General features: G+C 37.7%; 1 protein-coding gene across 1 annotated transcript; it reads right to left on the bottom strand.

The window, feature by feature from the left end:
* Window positions 1–3,286: 3,286 nt before the first annotated feature.
* Window positions 3,287–3,919, bottom strand: LOC126719135 (wall-associated receptor kinase-like 20). Its single transcript, XM_050421723.1, has one exon. It carries the CDS (start codon window positions 3,917–3,919, stop codon window positions 3,287–3,289), a length of 633 nt encoding a protein of 210 aa, XP_050277680.1.
* Window positions 3,920–22,216: the final 18,297 nt, after the last annotated feature.

Here is a 22,216-nt window from a genome sequence, read left to right as displayed (position 1 = left end):
ATTTTTCTTTCCCTAGTTAAATTGTTTTTCCTTTCTCTAGTAGAAATGGGTTTATTATTTCTTTTCCTAAAAGGAGTAGGTGAAATTCTATTCCTATAAATACTCTTTATAGGAGGTGGATTATTATTATGTGATTATTAATAAAAGTTTGTTTGAGAAGTTTTCTCAATTATTTTGCCTACTAGCCTAGTGTTCTTATAGAACTTCGGTTTTATGGAAGGGTTGTTGTAATTGTGTGTTATAGATTCTACTTCTACACGCTTACGCTACATCAATTGGTATAAGAGCAAGACTAGGTTCCTATCATGGCACAAAAAGGAGTACGTGGGGGAAGACTTGTTGCCATAGATGACAAGTATGAACGCGATGAGGTTTCACATGATGCACAATTAGAGATGTTCTTTCAACGAATGGAGGAGTGGTTTGATACGCTTTCAAAGCAACTTGCCCCCTTAGCCGTTGAAAACCAACATCAAACCTACCATCCAAATCCATGTTATGTGGAGGTGTTGGAGTATTTTGATGTTGAGGAGGAGGACTACAATATCGAAAAGGAGGATGAATACATTGAAAGAATTTGTATAGTAAATTAGGATTCTCCACCAATTTATGATGACTATCCTAAAGATTATAGTCAAGGAGACAAGATTGGGCTTGATGAAAATAAAGTCATACACACACACACACACACACACACACGAGGTGCCCCCATACCCATAACTCACACCATTGATGGAACTTTCGACATTCAAGAACAAGAGGTTATTGATTTTATTGATTGCAATCATACGTCAACAACTGGTTTGTTTAGCAGTAGATGAGTTCTCTATTGATGAATGGAGTTTCAATCTAATAAAGCTTGAACCTGAACACATTAAACAATTTGATTTCATTGGGGTTGATGAGCTTCTCTCAAATTTTCCTAGTAATTCAGTTAGTATTAATTTGGAAAGATTAATGGAAAACATTATTGATCCCTTTTGGGAGGATTTTATTGAACAAGAATTAATAGAGGTCAATAAGAGGCATGAATGAGTGATTTTAATTAATCTTTGTGGAGGAGTCAATATGAAGTTTATGGATGTGTGCATGGATTCCTTTTTAGTACTTGCTTCATGTATCCCACTATGGCAAAAGAGATCAAGTACAAAAATTCGTTCATCAAGATTTATTATGAGTGAGGAAAGACTGATAAGTAACATATTGATTCGTCTTGTCTTACTAAAAAGAATAGGATGGAGAGGGCTATTTAGGGTTCCAATAGATCGTAGAAGATTGCCACTAAAACTCGAGGACAACTTTTCCCCAACCCTGAGAATATGATGCAGATTGGTTAAGGAAAAAGAAAATATTTTAATATTTTATATTATTTTCTCTTTCCTAGTGGAATTAGATTTATTTGCTTTTTGAATTTTAGTTAAGATCCTTTTCCTAGAAGCAAAATCTATAACACACAATTACTATAACTTTTCCATAAAACCTAAGTTCTATAAGAACACTATGCTAGTAGGAAAAATAATTGAGAAAATCTCTCAAACAAAATTTCATTAATAACCAAATAATAATAATCCACCTCCTATAAAAAGTATTTATAGGAATAAAAATTTTCATACTCCTTTTAGGCCTCGTTTGGGAGGAAGGAATGAAATGGAATGGAAATGAATAATTTTAGAATATTCTTCCATTTCCTTGTTTGGAAGTTTGAATGGAGTGAATGGAAAGTCCATTCCCTTATTTGGGAGTTTAAGTGGGAGGGAATGGAATAGGTAGGAACGAGAACTCATTCCTCTCTATTTCTTTAAAATCTCAAATTTTCATTCCCCCCGAAATTGAGAGGAATGAGAGGGAATGAAATTAGATTTAATGATTTTTTTACTGAAACTTTCAAAATACCCCTATATATTCAATCATTTATTTTAAAATAGGGATCTAATAGTAATATTGTCATAAAATGATTTCATTCAATTCCCTCCATATTTCTCCCAAACAAGATTACTTACATTCCATTCATTTTCATTTCTTTCCATTTCTTTATTTTAAAACATCCAACCAAGGTTACTTAATTCCATTCCATTCCATTCTTTTCTATTCATTTCCCTTACTTAAATACATTCTATTTCATTCCACTCCTTTCCATTCTCTTATAATTATTTCATTTCATTCCATTCCTTTATGAACTCCCAAACGAAGCCTTAGGAAAAAAAAATAATAAACCTATTTCTACTAGAGAAAGAAAAAAAAATTTAATTAGAAAAAGAAAGACAATAAATTCCTAATTCAATTAGGAAAAAGATCTTAACTCAACTTGAAAAGGCAAATAAATCCTAATTCCACTAGGAAAGAGAAAACAACCTAAAATATTTTTTTCTCTTATCCAATCTGCATCACTATTGCACACTCATCATACACGCACTGTCACGTGGGCTAAAATCATGTTTTCAAAGCATGATTTTAGTTAAAATTGTAAATTTACTATTTTAAACTCATCGTACACACTGCCACGTGGGCTGAAATCGTGTTTTGAAAACACAATTCTAGTTAAAATTGTGAAATCATGTTTTCGAAATAAAATTTCATCATTTCATAATTTTAACTGAAACAATGTTTTCAAAATACGATTTCAAAGGAAGTGTGTATAAAATGTGCAATAACGAGTGTATCAAGGTTTTCTCTTATGTAAATATATAATAGTGCCAAGATGTGAAAAAACCAATTCTTTTAGCCATTTGTCAAATGATAATAGTGATAAAGACTAGATGGTTAACCCCATGCATTGTTGGGATCAATTCAGCACATCGATCATCTAATGCACACTGTGTTATCATAATTGCAAAGTACACGACAAGTTACGAAGGAAATAGTAATTTATTTGACTGCCAACATTAGAAAAAGCCAAATCCACGTGATTGAGACGCAGCAGGTAACACATCAAACACTACATAATTGCAAAAGCCAACGTAATACTAGGTTTTTGGCTCCCCTATTTCCCACTTTTATGTGGTTGTGGCCAATCATGAAGTACAAAATCTAACTAGCAAATATTGGTCCACTAATACCATGACAACAAAAGCATAGAATTAAAATACCAACAACCTTATTTTTAGACACCTCTTACTTTATTTGGTGAATCATAATTAATATTTATCATTATCCTATGCATCTTATATATATACATAATCTTTCTCATAATATGTGAGTTTCATGCTATGAAACCCTACATATTCATAAGAGAGATGATATATATGTCAGATGCACAACATACCTTTTTGAGGTCTTATAGCGAAACTCAATTGAGGGGCACCCATTGAAGCCCAATACCATAAGTCCATGAATCAAAGGAAGATCCAGGCTTCATATTCACCATTGAAGTATAAGCAGTGCACCCTATAGCCCTGATCCTTATCATATGTGAAGTCATGGCAGAATCTTTCAAGCAATGGCAGCAAAGGGTATTCTTACACCCAATTCCCTCCTCCACATTGTCTTCAAACTGCCTACAAAAGCTGGTTGAAGAACAATTCAGAGGCGAGTAAAGAAGGCGGTCAGTGCAATTAAACAACGTGACAGTGTTATCAGTTGATATGTTGAAGGGCAAGTTCTCATCAAGCTTTAACCCTTCTGAACTGAAATCAGAAGAATAACATGTGCCTTTCTGTATTGGGGGTGGGCTTATAATGAGCTTATAAGCTCTTGGATTAATACTGAGGATCTTGTAGTAAAACCCTCTAGCTGACAAGAACTCAAGAATGCCATTGTTGCAATAGACTTTATACCTAGGGTCTCCACAGTTGTCATCAGTGCTAAGAGGGTATGGAACATCAATGCTGCCACATTTAGGGCAAGTATTGTATGCTTCTGACACATGGGTTACTAAAATGAGAAAAAGAAACATCATAACTATCCTCACTAAAGTGTTCATTGTTAAGACTAGGGAAAAAACTTAAGGGAAGCAAGAAGTTCAAAGAGGAAAGGGTCTATATATAGAATCGAAATTCACAAATTAAAGGTCAGCTAAGTAAACCTTTGTGGGACCATTAAAATATAAAAATATCAAATAGTACACTATGGAAACCATTAAATCTGGAAATCCAATGGAGGTGCATTACCACCCTATGAATGGCAAGAATCGTGCCCCTCCTCCTTCAGCTTTTATTGGAGAGACTAAGAGTTGCATTGAATCCAACTCCCCCACTCATAGTGATTAAAAACAATTACCGTTCAAACGAGACATTTGAAGCAAACAAATTAGGATAAAATTTAGATACAGTTTCATAGATGATGGGGTAAGAAATCGCAGAACATTGGGCCTGACGGATTCGGACTCATGGGCCAATATTAAGCGTGGGCCGAGGACTTAGCGTCACTTAAAATACTTGGTGTACACGTTTGGAATCCGAGGGAACCCTAGGAAAATCAGGATGTTCGCACAAAGAGAATTCTAGAAGATCTGTCTTAGTGAAAAACCCACTCTACAAGGAAATACTTGTCCATCACGCTTGGGATTGTTAGAGGAAGAGTCCCATAAGGAAAAGACTTCTAGTCCAAGGAAGGGAAGCCGATTTTCTTCTACTATAAAAGCTTCAATACCCTCGCAAATCAAGGTACACATAATTTACCCTCTCTAGCACTCTAGAGTTGTTAGAATAGTTCTAACTTGACCTTCGGAGAGTATTTGGTCGGCACCACACCGATGCTCTCTAAGGTTTTCTTTCGATTGTTTTTGTTGTGCAGGTTCGCTTCGAGTCGTGAGTGCTGTGTGACCTATTGATGATATTTTCGGCATCATCAGTTGGCGCCGTCTGTGGGAAGCGTAGCACATTATCGCTTCCTAGACAAAAGAGTTACATGGTACTCACTCGCTTAATGGCGACCACTAACGACGTTCAAGAAGAAGAAGCCCCTACGACTGCTCTTGAGAGACAGGTCAGGACGCTCGCCACAACCATGGAGCGCCTCACCAAACAAAACCACGACCTAGAAGAGCAGCTGAACCAGAAAAATGCGGCTCCCAATAACCAAGGAGCAGATCAAGAAGGGACCAGCGCTAAAAGGAGGAATCACGAAGGACCATAGGCCAGCAACGCCCCAAGCAGACCAGAGTGACGGGACATTAGCATTCCTTCTCTGGCAAATACGGCTCCGCCACCCATCATCGCGGAGATGCAGGCGATGAAAGAACAGATGAAAGTGATGATGAACGCTCTCAAGGGACGAGTGTCCAGTGATCTTGACGACCTTGTAAACCGGACTGACTCGCCATTTACGACAACCATCAACTCCTTCCCCCTGCCAAGTAAGTTCCGCATGCCAAATATGGATAGTTATGATGGGGTCAAGGACTCTCTAGATCACCTAGAGACCTTCAAGACCCTGATGCACCTTCAGGGAGTGGCAGACGCGATTATGTGCAGGGCCTTTCCTACAACCCTAAAGGGCGTAGCAAAGATTTGGTTCAGCGGCTAGCACCCAACTCCATCAGCACCTTCAAGGAGCTAAGCGCTCAATTTACTACGCACTTCATTGGAGGACATCGGTATAAGAAGTCCACAGCTTGTTTAATGAATATCAAGCAGCGAGAGGAGGAGACATTAAGGGTCTACATATCACGCTTCAATAAAGAGGCGCTCTCGATCGACGAAGCCGACGACAAGATACTAGTAGCAGCATTCATGAATGGGCTGAAGGGGGGTAAGTTTTTGTTCTCCCTATACAAAAACGACCCAAAGACCATGTCAGAGGTGCTTTACAGGGCCACCAAATATATGAACGCTGAAGATGCGCTATTAGCCCGAGAAGATAGGCCCAAGAAAAGAGACAGGCAAGAAGACCCCCGACAGGACCAGGGGCGGAAGAAAGGCAGGATGGGAGACCGAAGGGAGGAGAGACGCCCTAAACCCATGGGCGAAAGGTTCACAAGTTTCACCCCGTTAACCGCCCCGATAGACCAAGTCCTAATGCAGATTAAGGACAAAGGGGCCTTGACGTTCCCGGGAAAGCTAAAGAGTGATCCCAACAAACAATCCAGGGACAAATATTGCCACTTCCACCGTGACCATGGTCACGACACAGCCGATTGCTACGACTTGAAGCAGCAAATTGAAGCCCTTATCCGACAAGGAAAGCTGCAAAAGTTCGTCAGTAAGGAGAGAACGGATCCACCCCCACAAGAACAACACCCCCGGCGAGAGAACGAGCGACCAAGACCTCCCATAGGGGACATAAGGATGATAATTGGAGGAACAGTTGCAGCCGGGTCTTCAAAAAAGGCTCGCAAAATGTACCTCCGGATGGTGCAGAGCGTCCAGCTGACGGGCACCGTGCCGAAGATAGCAAGGAAAGAAGGCCCCATTATCGGGTTCTCAGAAGAAGATGCACGACGCCTACACCATCCACACGATGATGCCCTCGTCGTCAGCATGCGGGTAGGAGACTACAACATGCACCGGGTGTTGGTCGACAACGGCAACTCAGCCGATATCTTGTACTATCCGACGTTCCAGCAAATGAGGATTGACAAGGAGCGATTGATGCCGACGAATGCCCCGCTCGTTGGTTTCGGAGGGAGCCGGGTATTCCTTTTGGGCGCGGTCACGTTACCAGTGACGGTAGGCGATTATCCCCAGCAAATCACCAGGGACGTAACCTTCCTGGTGGTCGATTGCTCGTCCGCATACAATGCTATCCTCGGACGACCCACGCTCAACTCGTGGAAGGCGGTGACATCAACTTACCACCTAATGATCAAATTTCCTACGGATTATGGAGTAGGAGAGCTCCGCGGAAGTCAAATGGCCGCACAGGAATGCTATGTGGCAATGGTGGAGATGGAAGACCAAATCCAGGCCTTGAACATAGAAGAGCACCGAACGGTGGCAGAACCAACAAAGAAGCTAGAGGAGATAACTCTCGACAGCTCCAATCCGGACCGAACAACCAAGATTGGAACGCTCGCCAAACCCGCAATCCGCCAAGAGCTCATAGCTTTCTTAAAGAGCAATCAAGATGTGTTCGTCTGGAGTCATGACGACATGCCAAGAATCGATCCTTCGGTCATGGTACATAAATTGAATGTATTGCCCTCTTTTCCACCCGTCCGACAGAAGAAAAGAGTGTTCGCCCCGAAAAGAGACCAAGCAATAGCGGAAGAAGTCCGCAAACTACAAGAGGCAAGCTTCATTAAGGAAGTCTACTATCTCGATTGGTTAGCGAACGTAGTAATGGTTAAAAAAGCGAACGGCAAGTGGTGGATGTGCGTGGACTTCACCGATCTTAACAAGGCGTGTCTCAAAGATAGCTATCCCCTTCCAAGGGTCGACGTCCTAATAGACTCGACGGCCCAACACCAGTTACTGAGCTTCATAGACGCTTTCTCAGGTTATAACCAGATCCGCATGCACGAGGCCGATCAGGAGAAGACTTCGTTCGTGACCAATCAAGGCCTCTTCTGCTACAAGGTAATGTCATTTGGCCTAAAAAATGCGGGAGCGACATACCAAAGGCTGATGAACAAGATGTTCACGCAGCAAATCGGGAGGAATGTCCAGGTCTACGTCGAAGACATGCTAGTGAAGAGCTGGAAGGAGGAAGACCACCTGGAAGATCTTAGGGAAACATTCGGCACGCTTCGATCCTATAACATGAAACTCAATTCGGGAAAGTGCGCATTCGGTGTAACAGCAGGAAAATTCCTGGGATTCATGGTATCTCAAAGGGGGATTGAGGCTAATCCAGACAAAATCCGAGCCATAATAGAGATGGCACCCCCGAGAAATGTGAAGGAAGTACAAAGCCTTAACGGAAAGATAGCGGCATTAAATAGATTCGTGTCGAGAGCCACGGATAAGTGTTTTCCCTTCTTCCGCACGTTAAAGAAGTCTTTCGAGTGGACAGACGAGTGTCAACGAGCATTCGAAGAGTTAAAAGCCTATCTATCCTCACCACCTCTACTGAGTCCCTCGCAACCAGGTGAAGAACTCTTCCTCTACTTGGCTGTCTCCCCTGTCGCAGTCAGCGCGGCCTTAATCAGAGAAGAGGACAGGGTACAGAAGCCTGTATACTACGCCAGCCGGGAGCTCCGCGGTGCCGAAGAAAGATACCCACCTATAGAGAAGCTCGCTTTTGCGTTAGTCACGGCGACTCGCAAGCTCAAGCCCTACTTTCAAGCCCATACCGTGAACGTAATGACCGACAAGCCCTTGCGAAGGGCATTGAGCAATCCTGAAGCTGCGGGTCGACTGACGTTGTGGGCGATAGAGTTGACCGAATTTGATATCAAATACCGCCCACGTGCTGCCATTAAAGGACAGATCGTAGCCGACTTCATAGCAAAATTTACTCATGATGTAGACAAGGGGGCAGAAGAGTCCCCTCAGTGGAGCATATATACCGACGAATCATCCAATAGGCGAGCCGGGGGAGCCGGCATCGTATTGTTGTCCCCTGAAAGAGACAGGATTGAATGTATGGTCCGTCTAGACTTCCCCACCACCAACAATGAAGCGGAATACGAAGCAGTGGTAGCAGGCCTTGACCTAGCCAAAGTCGCAGGAGCCAAGAGCGTAATCATTTACTGCGACTCTCAGGTCGTAACCAATCATGTGAACGGAGATTATGAATGCAAGGGGGAAAGGATGAAGAGATATCTTGATCAAGTAAGGGCGAGAATCAACGACCTAGAAGCCAAGGTCATCCAAATTCCCAGGGAAGAAAATGAGCTCGCCGACCGGTTGGCCAAAACCGCTTCAGCAGATCATATGATAACACCGGGTAATGTACTTTCTTTTGTTCAACTTTCTCCACTAATAGACCCTGGCAACATGCAGGAGATATGCTCCGAAAGTAACTGGACCACACCGATAATTTCATACTTGAAGAACGGGTTACTGCCGGACGAGAAGGAGGCGGCAAGGAAACTAAAGGTCCAGGCGGCGAGGTTCGTCTTGATAAAAGACATCCTGTACAAGAGAGGTTTCTCCCGTCCATATCTAAGATGCCTGGGAGCTGAAGAGGCAGACTATGTAATGAGGGAAATACACGAAGGGATATGCGGGAACCATTCTGGATCGAGGTCGTTGGTGCACAAACTAGTACGAGCTGGGAATTACTGGCCAACCATGCAGAAGGATGCTGAGTCTTACGTTAAGAGCTGCGACAAATGCCAGAGATTCAGCAATATTATTAGACAGCCAACCGAGGAGCTGACCCTGATGACGGCTCCATGGCCGTTCGCTCAGTGGGTACTAGACATTATGGGACCTTTCCCAACGGCGGTACGACAGCTGAAGTTCTTGGTAGTGGGTATTGACTACTTTACAAAATGGGTAGAGGCGGAAGCTTTGGCCACCATCACGGAGAAGAACATTAGAAGTTTTGTCTGAAGGTGCATCATATGCAGGTTTGGTATTCCTAGAGTCCTTATCTCAGATAACGGGAGGCAGTTCGACAATGACTACTTCTGGGAGTTTTGCTCCCAGCTAGGAATAAAAAACCACTACTCGTCACCCGCCCATCCTCAGGCTAATGGCCAGGTTGAAGTCACAAACCGATCCCTGCTTAAAATTATTAAGACTCGGCTCGAGGGGGTAAAGAGCATATGGCCTGAAGAATTGCCAAGTTCTTGGTAGTGGGTATTGACTACTTTACAAAATGGGTAGAGGCGGAAGCTTTGGCCACCATCACGGAGAAGAACATTAGAAGTTTTGTCTGAAGGTGCATCATATGCAGGTTTGGTATTCCTAGAGTCCTTGTCTCAGATAACGGGAGGCAGTTCGACAACGACTACTTCCGGGAGTTTTGCTCCCAGCTAGGAATAAAAAACCACTACTCGTCACCCGCCCATCCTCAGGCTAATGGCCAGGTTGAAGTCACAAACCGATCTTTGCTTAAAATTATCAAGACTCGGCTCGAGGGGGCAAAGAGCATATGGCCTGAAGAATTGCCAAGTTTACTATGGGCATACAGGACAACGGCGAGGACCCCAACTGGAGAGACGCCATTCCGACTAACGTACGGGAGCGAGGCGGTCATCCCAACTGAAGTTGGGTTCACAAGTTACAGGGTTCACAACCATGATGAGAGCAGGAATGACGAAACAATGCGGCTACAGTTGGACCTGATAGACGAGGTTAGGTCAGCGACGGAGCAAAGGCTCGCTAGATACCAGGATCGCATGGCCAGACACTACAACTCTCGGGTCCGACACAGAGACTTCCAAGTAGGAGATCTCGTACTCAGGAAGGTCATGGGAGTTGCTAGAGACCCTACACAGGGAAAGCTCGGCCCCAATTGCGAAGGACCATACCGAGTTACGTCATGGCAAAGGAAAGGAACCTACCACCTGGAGACAACAGACGGAAAGAAGCTGCCTCATCCATGGAACGTCGAGCACTTGAGAAAGTACTACCAGTGATAGTAACACGGCGAACAGCAACGGCCCCCGATTGACCAGTTTATTTTAAGTTTTTTAATTATTAGTTTTTCTTCAACTATTTTTTGCTACAATCTAGTAGTGCCTTTTTAAAGCCCAAGGGGGCAGGCACTTTTCCCTTATGCATTTCTATTTAGAATAATAATCAGATACAATTTTGATTTTCTACATGGATTTGTTATTATTATAGTCCACAAGATGGACGGATCATCCTACGAGGGTGACAACATGAAGTCCAAAAGGGACAGACACAAAATAAGTCTGCAAGATGGACGGATCATCCCACGAGGGGGACGAATATAGTCCCAACAGGACGAATACAAAAGCAAGTCCACAAAGTGGACGGATCGCCCTACAAGGGTGACGAATGTAGTCCAAAATGGACGGATATAACACACGACCATAAAATGGACGGACCATCCCACGAGGATGACGATTGGAAGTCCAGAATGGATGAGTCCAAAATCAGTCCACGAAGTGGACGGATCACCCTACAAGGGTGACGAATGTAGTCCAAAATGGATGGATATAAAACACGACCATAAAATGGACGGACCATCCCACGAGGATGACGATTGGAAATCCAAAATGGACAAATTCAAAATAAGTCCACAGAGTGGACGGATCACCAACAGCGTGAAAGAACTATCCACAAAGTGGACGGATCACCTAAACGGTGGTATAATTTACATTCTCCACAAAGTGGACGAATCACCAAAATGGTGAACATATTTACAAGTCCTCAAAGTGGACGGATCACCAAAACGATGATCATAATTACAAGTCCACAAAGTGGACGGTCACTAATGTGGTATAAAACTGTCCATAAAGTGGACGAATCACCAAAAAGGTGAAAATAATTACAAGTCCATAAAGTGGACGGTCACTAAGGTGATATAAAACTGTCTTCCAAGCGGACGGATCACCAAAACAATGAACATAATTACAGGACAGATTCTCCGTCACCCTGAACAACATCTTCACCAAAAAGGTCGTCCGTATTCTCTAAAGCGGCGGGCAGAGCAAATGTCTGATCTTGATCATTAACGGTTATCATTGACAAGTCCAGGTCAGGGTAGGCTTTTTTAAGCTAACGGAGTGCATCGTCGAAGCCTTGAAGGAACGATCCCCCCAGCTCTTTCAACAAAGCCTCGGAGTCTCAATACTCACTGACAGCGTCCTCCTTGGCTTGACGGAGCTTTTCCTTCAAGTCCTTAATCTCCTCGTCTTTACCCTTCAAGGCCTTCCCAGCTTCCTCCGTCCTCTGCTCAAGCTCTTTCCTAGTCTTCTCAGACAGGTCGAACTTCTTCTCCATTGTGGACTTCCACTTATGAAGTTGACCGAGTTCGTCCTCCGTCTGCTCAGCTTTTGCCCGTACACGTTCCAGAGCCGCCTCACGGTTTAGGCACCGGTCCATCAAGCCCTTCATCATAACCAAGGACTGAAATAAACAAGTTAAAAGGGTGTTAAACAGAAGGCTAAGAAAAGTGGACGGACACATATTGACGGATAAAAATTACCTGTGCAACGGCGAACAAACCCATCTCCCCCATTGCCTCTGTTGAATGATTTCCCAGATCCTCGTAATCCTCCGTGGAAATTATCGACGAAAGTTTCTCCAACGCAAATTTCGAGTCATCACAGAGAAGAGGAGGAGGCTTCTCCTGGCTGGTGGATGGGGCCTGCATTAAGCCCTTGCCGGATCCATGTTTTGCTGGGGTGACGGTCTTCGCTCCCTCAGACATCAAGCCCACAACGGGTTCCAAAGGAACCTTCTGCTGCTTATATGGACGGTCAGACTTAGGCGGCTGTTTCCTCTTCGCCGACGACCCCAACCCCTTGGGAACCACAACTTCGCCTGTCTCCTTTTGTTTGACGGCTAGCGATTTTATCAGTGCCCTCCTCTTTGCGTCATCCATTTCTGTAATACAGGACGGATGAAGCTATTTACACAAGTTAAAGACTAATTTCGAAAAGTAAAAGTTGACGGACTTACGTCTGTGGACTCTTTCGTCGTATATAATGGCTTCACGGGTAGGTTCGGGACCGTCACAATACCAGTGTATTGTTTTTGGGTTCACTAACTTGGCCCAGGTCCTTTCTTCCGGCTTAGTCTTCTGGAAAATCTTTTCAAGGAAACCAAATTCCTCAACACTAACTTGTGGGTGCCGTCTACCTGCAGAGAAATAGACGGTTATAAAAATTATAATGGACGGTATGAAAAAGATTATAAAGTTCGGACGGGTGCATACATGAAGGGTGTATTACTCCCCAAGTTGTGTCAACAGGCATGTACTCCGTCTCCCCAGGACGGTTCATCCACGTGTTACCCTCTAGAAAAAAGTAATAACTCTTCCAGTCTCTATTTGAGTCGGGAGTCTCAAAGATGACCTTCAACAAAGGGCTTCTACTAGCAAAACTGTACATCCCCCTTAATCTATCGATCTCATCTGGACGGTAGCAATGAAGGAATTCACGCACCGTCAACCTCCTACGTCCGTCCGTCATTGCTCCATAGAGGATTTCCATCGCTATGAAGACCCTCCAGGCGTTTGGAGATATCTGGGTGATGGACAGTCCCAGATAATATAAGAGTTCTCTACGAAGTGTACTTAGCGGAAACCGAAGTCCTGCCTTCAGCATCTGCTCGTACACTCCGACACCTTCTACACCATCGTAGTAACACTTCTTCGACACATATGGTAGACGGATGGAAATGTTGTCTGGAATTTGGAAGTTTGTCCTAAAAGTGCTGAAGTGTCTCTCCTTGATGACGGATGTGAATCTATGCACCGTCCACTCTGGTAGCATGATGAACTCCTAAGTCCACCAGCACCAACAACGGGTCCCAGTGCTTGATCCCCGTCGTCACTAGAAGAACCTTCTTCCTCAACCATCTCCATATCCTCATCTGTTGAGGATGAAGAAGAAGCAGACGGACTCCTATCTTCACCGAGACTCTCTTGGTCTTTATGACCAGACGGGTATACCTCCTCGTATTCCGTCCCGTCACGGACCACTGACTGGTTACTTGACGCACTAGACATTTCCTACAAATTGACGATAAAACCTAAGACTGATGGGTCTAAAATTGTTGACGGGTGTGTAGGTCTAACAAAAATGTAGACACAAAATGTAACATTGAAAAAATGATGATGAAAAACGAGAATGAAGCACTTACCACACTGGGCAAAGAGTAGTTGACGGATGAAATAGCCGACGGGTATAGATTCTCAACGGAGTGCTCTGACAAGGCTGACGACTCCTCTCTAACAACGATGTCTTGCTGAAAATATTGGAAATGAGGGAAGAGAGGTACGCTATATATATGAGAAATGCACGGAAGACGAAGCGACGCTTCGATCCGATACACCATCCAATCCAAGAATGACACGTGGCCTGCTTCATTAATGTGACAACCTGGCAACACGCGTCCACGGATCGTACCCTTTAAGGAGCCGTCAACTTCATGAATCTTCATCCGTCAATATGTTCCATCTGGGAACGTCATAGTTTTCAACCGTCAACATTAGCAATCCTTGATCGTCATGCCCAGTTATATTTAACTGTCACCCTAATGATCCGACCACTTAAAAACATGACGAACCATAGGGTGAAGGGGGCAACTGATGGGGTAAGAAATCGCGGAACATTGGGCCTGACGGACTCAGACTCATGGGCCAATATTAAGCGTGGGCCGAGGACTTAGCGTCACTCAAAATACTTGGTGTACACGTTTGGAATCCGAGGGAACCCTAGGAAAATCAGGATGTTCGCACAAAGAGAATTCTAGAAGATCCGCCTTAGTGAAAAACCCACTCTACAAGGAAATACTTGTCCATCACGCTTGGGATTGTTAGAGGAAGAGTCCCATAAGGAAAAGACTTCTAGTCCAAGGAAGGGAAGCCGATTTTCTTCTACTATAAAAGCTTCAATACCCTCGTAAATCAAGGTACGCATAATTTACCCTCTCTAGCACTCTAGAGTTGTGAGAATAGTTCTAACTTGACCTTCAGAGAGTATTTGGCCGGCACCACACTGGTGCTCTCTAAGGTTTTCTTTCGATTGTTTTTGTTGTGCAGGTTCGCTTCGAGTCATGAGTGCTGTGTGACCTATTGGTGATATTTTCGGCATCATCAATAGATATTCTATGTTATTTAATCATGTATGTTTATATTTGCCAATAAATCTTATGGTTGAATTTATTCGTTTTTAAAAATAATAATACAGTGCTTGCATTGTATTGGTCAATACAACCATATACTTAAATTTAATTGAAAAAATCTAAGATACAATATTTATAGATAATTTTGACCAACAATTTTATTCTGGCCCATACAACCATGATGAGTAGAGTAGGTGAATACAAACTAGATATGCTCTACTTATCATTTAACTAGAGCCAATGATAAGTAGACAGCCACGTGACTATGGAAAAAGAAAGGAGATGTTTAAGAACAATCCTTTACATGTTAAAAAAATAAGTCTTATTATTTGGGCCAACACAAAGTGTCACATAAACAACAAGGTCAAAAAAATGGTGTCCAACATATTTAAGGTCACCACAAAATGGCCATGATCTCTACTTCAACCCCTTATGAATCTTGAGACAGAAATATCATTGGGACAGGATATCAAATGAAAACCTACCTTATCAAAGTCTTGATCAAAATTTATGAAAGAGGATGTCTAAGCTAGCTAGTACAAAAGTGCTCTAATTAAGAAAGAGAACTAAGAAAGTTGGCCAATCAATCCCCACCACAGAGTTAATGGCTATCAGATGTCATGTTAAAACAGTGGGATTTAAAATAACATGACATCCCAATCCCACTTTCCTTGTATAGAGTTTTTTAGGTACCTCCCCCATTTCTTTAAGTGGTCTCAAATCATAATATAATGTTGGGGCAGGTTTAAGTGATATGGCCATTAAGTGTCATATAAGATCTCTTAACATTAGCCATTAAAGTGTAGATATTCTCATGTCCCCAGGTTAATTGAACTTTAATAGTGCATGTTTACAACCAAAATAAACATGGTGCCATGACGTACTTATAAATATAGGTCGGCCACATGTCGGCCTATAATGCACTATATTATCTACTAACACAAAATCAAAGCCCAATTTAAATACAAATGAGATCAATTTTACTTATATCCTTCACCTTTTGTTGACTTTCTAATATTATCAAACCAAATTTTTGAAAGCTCACAATTTTCCACGACATCTTTTTACTATATATGTTTTAATTTGATTTTAAATATTAAAAATAGCGTTAAACTATATGGATTCTAATTAGCTCGACTGATAAAGTTTCTTATCATTGAATACAGGATATGAGAATGAGATTGAATCCTGCCTACACCTTGAGGAAAAAAAAAAAATCTTGGTATTTTTACCTAATAGTAAAAAGTAATCATCATGAAGTGTATGTCATAGGTTCAAATCCAAAAATTTAAACTATATTAGTTTAAACTAATTAGAACCCACCAGCAACTTTTTGGACCCCATGGTAAACAAATTTTGACTAAATTAGATTTTACTTTCTCTAAAAAAATTCTAATTAAATTAGTTAACTTTGTTTCTACAAATTTTCTAATTTTTATTTTTATTTATTAATACTTGTTCATTAAAATGTACCATATCTAAATATTTTTCATCAAATTTTCAATGCATTTCACAGATTAACGACTAGGTTTATTTATATCATGAAGGTGTTTAACAGTATATTATGACTTTTTTTTTTCTATTTTTTTTTTTTTGCTGAATAAACATTATGACATTTACTGATTTCCTTATTCAAATCAAAATAATGTAATTATAGTTTTTTTTTTCCTTAGAAAAAAGCACAATATTCCTGGACCCCACTTTTGTTAATTAACTGTCAATCACCACAAAACATTGTCGTAGAACATTCATGAAAGATTTAAAAACAGGGGATAAGTCTGCAATCACAGTCAACAATAAATCAACACAAATCATTAACAGAAATGGTTTCTATGGTAGTATAAGAACAAATGCAATGTCCAATTAGGACAAACCTAGTTTATGGAGAGAGTAAACACACTAAAGGGAAGATTAGACTACATGTGGGAATTTTATTATTAATTTTAAAGATTTTTTTTTTTTTTTTTTTTTTTTTTATACAAGATAGAATTCTACTCTAGCCTAATCTAAGTGTATATGTGTGTGAAGTTCCCTCTTGGAGACTTGAACCCCGGCCCTTACCCCCCACACTCTACAAGCACTTATACTTGTAGAGTTACCATCACACCAAGGGTGTTATGTTGAAAGAAGAAAAAGTGAGAACACTACAATGATAGTAGTTATAAATATGTTAAAGTAAACTCTGTTGGTTTTCAATGACTCCACGTTTACATTTTTTTTTTTTTTTTTTCAATGGGCTGCAATTTTTTTTTTCTTTCTAAACAGCTATCTATTATTATTTTTAAATACCCACGTTAAAACCCCACATTGTCTTGCCACCCACTTTTTACTACTTATCAAAAAAAAAAAAATTTTATAAGATGAGTGTTTTTTTTTTCTAAACGGTTATCTATTTCTTTTTCTTTTTTTAATAATTTAAAAAAAAAAAAAAAACCACTTACTTTGTTAGTGTTAAAAAAAAATTACTTATCAGTTATCATGTACGTGTTATTCTAACAACTTCCCACAACCATTTGCTATAAAAATTACAACAAAAAAATTGTAATAATTTTAATTAAAAGTGCTTCTAACAAAAAGAAGAAGGTACTCTATAAGAAGAAAGTAGTAGATTATGTCAAATAGAAGGGAAAAAAAAAATGCAATGGGATCTAACAATTTTTGTGGGTGGCTGCCTCAAATTTTTTTTTTTTAATTATTTTACTATGTGAGTTTCAGGACTTTTAAATTTTTTGTTGATATCTTTTTTTATTTTTGGGTTTGCTGCTTCTTTCTATTTTTACAATATTGATGTAATAAAAATTCATCTTCAAAGTCTTTTCATACTTTATTTCCTGGGAATTTTTCAACCTTTTTTTAGCTTTTTTTTTTTTTACTGGTTGAAAATTATTAATATTTAGAAGAAGAAAAAAATAGAAGGGCCTCTGAGTCAGAGGCTAGTTTTTATTTAAACCCTTTGACCTTTTGTTGACATTTTAATATTATTTCTCCAATTTTTTTTTTTTTATACAAGATAGAGATTCTACTCTAACCTAATCTAAGTGTATATGTGTGTGAAGTTCCCTCTTGGAAACTTAAACCTCAGCTTTTGCCTCCCACACCCCACAAATACTTATACTTGTGGAATGACCACTGCCCCAAAGATATGCAGTGGTATTTCTCAAAATTTTAAAAGGCCACAATTTTCCACACCATTTTTTACTATACATGTTTTAATTTGATTTTAAGTATTACAAATAGTGGTAAACTATGTGGTTTCTAATTAGCTCGATCGGTAAGGTTTATTATCATGAATAAGGGATATGAGCATGAGATTGAATCTAGCCTACACCAAAAAGAAACTTGTTGGCATTTTAACTTAATAGTAAAAATCAATCATCACAAAATGCACATCAAAGGATAAAATAAAATTAAAAAATCTAATATTAGTATAAACTAATTAGAACTCAATTGTCTTTTGGATAAATTAGGCCCATACTAAACAAATTTTAATTAAATTAGATTTTATTTTCTCTAAAAAATTTAAATTTAATTAGGTATGTTCAGTGGCGGCTCCAGAAATTTTATTTAGGGGGGTCATTAAAAAATTAATAAAAAAAGAACTTGAATATATCGAGTTATCAACAAAAAAAAAAAAAAATTTAATACATGAAGTTTTACAATTTCCTTCTACAAGTATTCAAATTTTGAATTGTTAAATGATAGTTTATTATAAGTATCTATTGCCAATGTGGGTAGCTATGAGCCTAAAATCATTTTATTTTGTTAAGTTTATCTAACATTTTTATTTTTATGCAATTTTTATAATCTATTTTTTATTATTTTTATAAAAATATTTTAAACTAAATGACTAAACTAAACTCATTGGTTTTGTATTAATTATTGGTGCACACAACTACACTCATTTATACATAAAATTATACACTAGTGTCTACTTAACCAATCAAATGCTTGGACAATCACTAACTTTTCTTTTTCTTTTTTTTCTTTTTGAATTTTACCAATTTTATAACAAAAAGTTATTATAACATGATAGCAATATACACACATGTAACAAACCATATCTATTTCCTAATTATTAAATTATATATATTTATATTATAATGTACATACAAACATTCACACACATCATAATTCACACAAATAATATTATAACAAAAAATAATGCACACAATTAATATTAGACACACTCATACACATAACATAAATTTATAAAAATAGTGACCCTTACAATTCACAAATACTAACTTTTTATTCTTAGAGTTGAAAATACTTGTAATAAGAGTGTGTAAAATTTAAGTCAGGGAGTGTAAATATATTTTTAAGAAAAAAATTATAGTATTAAACTAAAAAATATTTTTTTTTATATATAATTTTTATTTTTTGGGAAGTCAGGGGGTTCATTTGAACCCCCTGAGAATAGTGTAGCGCCGCCCATGGGTATGTTCTTTTCTACAAATTTTCTAATTAAAATTTTTATTTATTAATATTTATTCATTAAAATGTACCACATATAAATATTTTTCGTCAAACTTTCACATGCATTTTATGGGTTAGTGACTAAATTTAGTTATGTCATCAACATGTTTAACCTCATTTTGACATTAACATATTTCCTTATCCAAATCAAAATAAAGTAATTGTAGTATTTATTTTTTCTATGAAAAAAATGACAATATTCCTTGACGCCACTTATGTTAATTAACTGTTAATCACCACAAAGTATTGCTGTAGAACATTCATGAAAGATTTAAAAACAGGTGATGAGTCTACAATTACAGTCAACAACAAATCAACATAAATCATTAATGAAAATGGTTTCTATGGTACTAAGGATCCATTTGATTGGAAGAGTGAAAAAATGGAAGGATAGAAAAGTTTTTAGTTTTCCTTCATGGTGTTTGATTTGAGAGTAAAAAAGTGAAGAAATAGAAAATATAGTTGATATAAATTTAATGATAAATAAATAAATAAATAAAAAGTGCCCCTAATGGATAAGAAAAAGTAACAAATAAGAAAAAAATAATAATAAAAGGATGAATAAAAAATAAAAGCAACAACAGAATGAACAGTGCAGCAAAGGACAAAAAAAAAAAGCTAAAGAAAGGAAAAAAAAAGAAGGAAAACGACAAAAAAAAACTAAAAAAAAACAGTTGACACGTATCAAAAAAATGACAAAACGTGTATTAAAAAAAAATAAAAATAAATAAATAAAAAAAAGAGAGAAGGGGTAGGGAAAAAAAAAAATTGTGAACGGTAGAAACGTTAGCACAACAAGGGGTGTTTTTTGTCTAAATATTTTCTTTCTTGTTATCTTTTCATTTGGGGAGAAAACATTTTGGTGGGATCAGGGAAAAAATACCTGGACTCTATCAATTTATTTTCCTCCTTTCCTTCCAACCAAACACCGACTAAAAACATCATTTCTCCACTTTTCTCTCTTTTTTTTTTTTTTTTTTTTTTTTTTTCATCCTTCCTATTTCAGTAAGGACAATCTATTTTTCTTTTCTTTTTTTTTTTAAGAAGCATTAAGGATAAACCTAGTTTATGGAGAAAATGCAAACACACTAAAGGGAAGATTAGACTACATGTGGGAAATTTTTTATTAATATTAAAGAAAATTTTGAAAGAAGAAAAAGCGAGAACACTACAGTGATAGTTGTTATAAATATGTTGTAAACTCTTCCGTTGGTTTTCAATGACTCCACCTTTACATTTTTTTTTTTTTTTGAATTGGCTGCAATATTTTTTTCTAAAAAGCTATCTTTTTTTTTATTTTATTTTAAATAACCCACGTTAAAATCCCACATTGCCTTGCCATCCACTTTTTACTACTTATCAAAAATATTTATATGAGACAAGTTTTTTTTTTTTTTTTTTAAGCGGTTATCTATTTCTTTTTTTTAATAAAAAAAATCCACTTACTTAGTTAGTGTTAAAAAAAAAAAAAAATTACTCATCAGTTATCATATACGTTTTATTATCACAACTTCCCACAATCATTTGCTATAAAAATTACAACCAAAAAATTGTGATAATTTTAAAAGTACTTTTGACAAAAAGAAGAAGGCACTCTATAAGAAGAAAGTAGTAGATTATGTCAAATAAAAAAATAAAAAAAAAATGGCAAGGGGATCTAACAATTTTTGTGGGTAGCCGCCTTAAATTTTTTAATTATTTTACTATGTGAGTTCAGGACTTTTAAATTTTTTTTTGATATATTCTTTTTATTTTATTTCGTTGGGTTTGCTTCTTCTTTCTAATAAAAATTCATCTTCAAAGTATTTTTAGACTTTCTTTCCTGGGAATTTTTCAATCTTTTTTTAGCATTTTTTTACTGGTTGAAAATTATTAATATTTAGAAAAAAATAAAAATAAAGAGCCTATGAGTCAGAGGATAGTTTTTATTTACACCCTGTGACCTTTTGTTGACATTTTAATATTATTTCTCAAAATTTTAAAAGGCCACAATTTTCCACACCATTTTTTTACTATATATGTTTTAATTTGATTTTAAGTATTACAAATAGTGCTAAACCATGTGGTTTCTAATTAGCTCGACCGGTAAAGTTTTTTATCATGAGTAAGGATATTTAGCCTACACCAAAAAGAAACTTATTGGTATCTATATATTCTATACTATTATTTAAGGGACTTCCCCTGTTTGGGATCCTCATTTTTTTATTCAAAAATACCCTTACACCCCTATGTTAAAGTAGAGACAAAACTAAAAGAAAATCTGATAAAAATACAACTCTAACTTCCACTAAAATATTACCTAAAAAATAGGGTCATTCTCTTGTTAATTTTCAAATTACTTTATCCACTCATAAATTCTAAATACATAATATTAATGAGAAAACATGTAAACCTTAAATTGGAATGAATAAAAAATTATAACACTAAAAAAAAAAACTTCATCGCACGTGCGAAGCGCTTGTGATGAGGCTAGTATATATTAATAGGCAAAACTTAAAGAAAATTCGATTAGATTTTACAATTGAAATCCAATTTTGCACCATGTATCCTAAATTATTTATTTTTAGAGAGAATTTTATTTCTTAATTTTGGAGTTAAATGTGAGACCACATCATAAATATTCATTCAACTGAGTTATTGCATACAAAAACCATAGTGCCTAGAATTAATGAACATAAAAAAATGAAAAAAAAATGGACAATTTACATTTTCTACCTATTAATATTCTTACAAGATCTTTTAAAGTATTAAAAAAATAACAATGATTATCAATAATATTTAAACTATATATGTAAGAATTATACTATGCATCTTAATGTATATCTTTTAAGTATATCAATACATATGCATGAGTTACAAGCTAGTCAATCAATCAGTCAATATATTTATAAAAGCAGAAATCTCATATAGGAAAGTATGAAATTTTACCATGTGGCGCATTCCTTGAAATTTTCTTTATTTAGGCTTCTAAATCAACAAAGTTTGCATTTATATCAAAGTATTAATTCCTGAATTAGCCATTAGAGTAAATGCATATATTAATTATCTATAGTTGTGCATTAATTAAATGAATTTATATGATTATTTTTATAAACTCTATATAAGAGATAATTTTTAGTTGGAATAACAATAATAATAATAAATTTAGA

This window comes from Quercus robur, chromosome 3 (assembly GCF_932294415.1).
Source record: "Quercus robur chromosome 3, dhQueRobu3.1, whole genome shotgun sequence".
NCBI classification, from domain to species: Eukaryota; Viridiplantae; Streptophyta; class Magnoliopsida; order Fagales; family Fagaceae; genus Quercus; species Quercus robur.
This window is presented reverse-complemented; position numbering and strand designations above follow the sequence as displayed.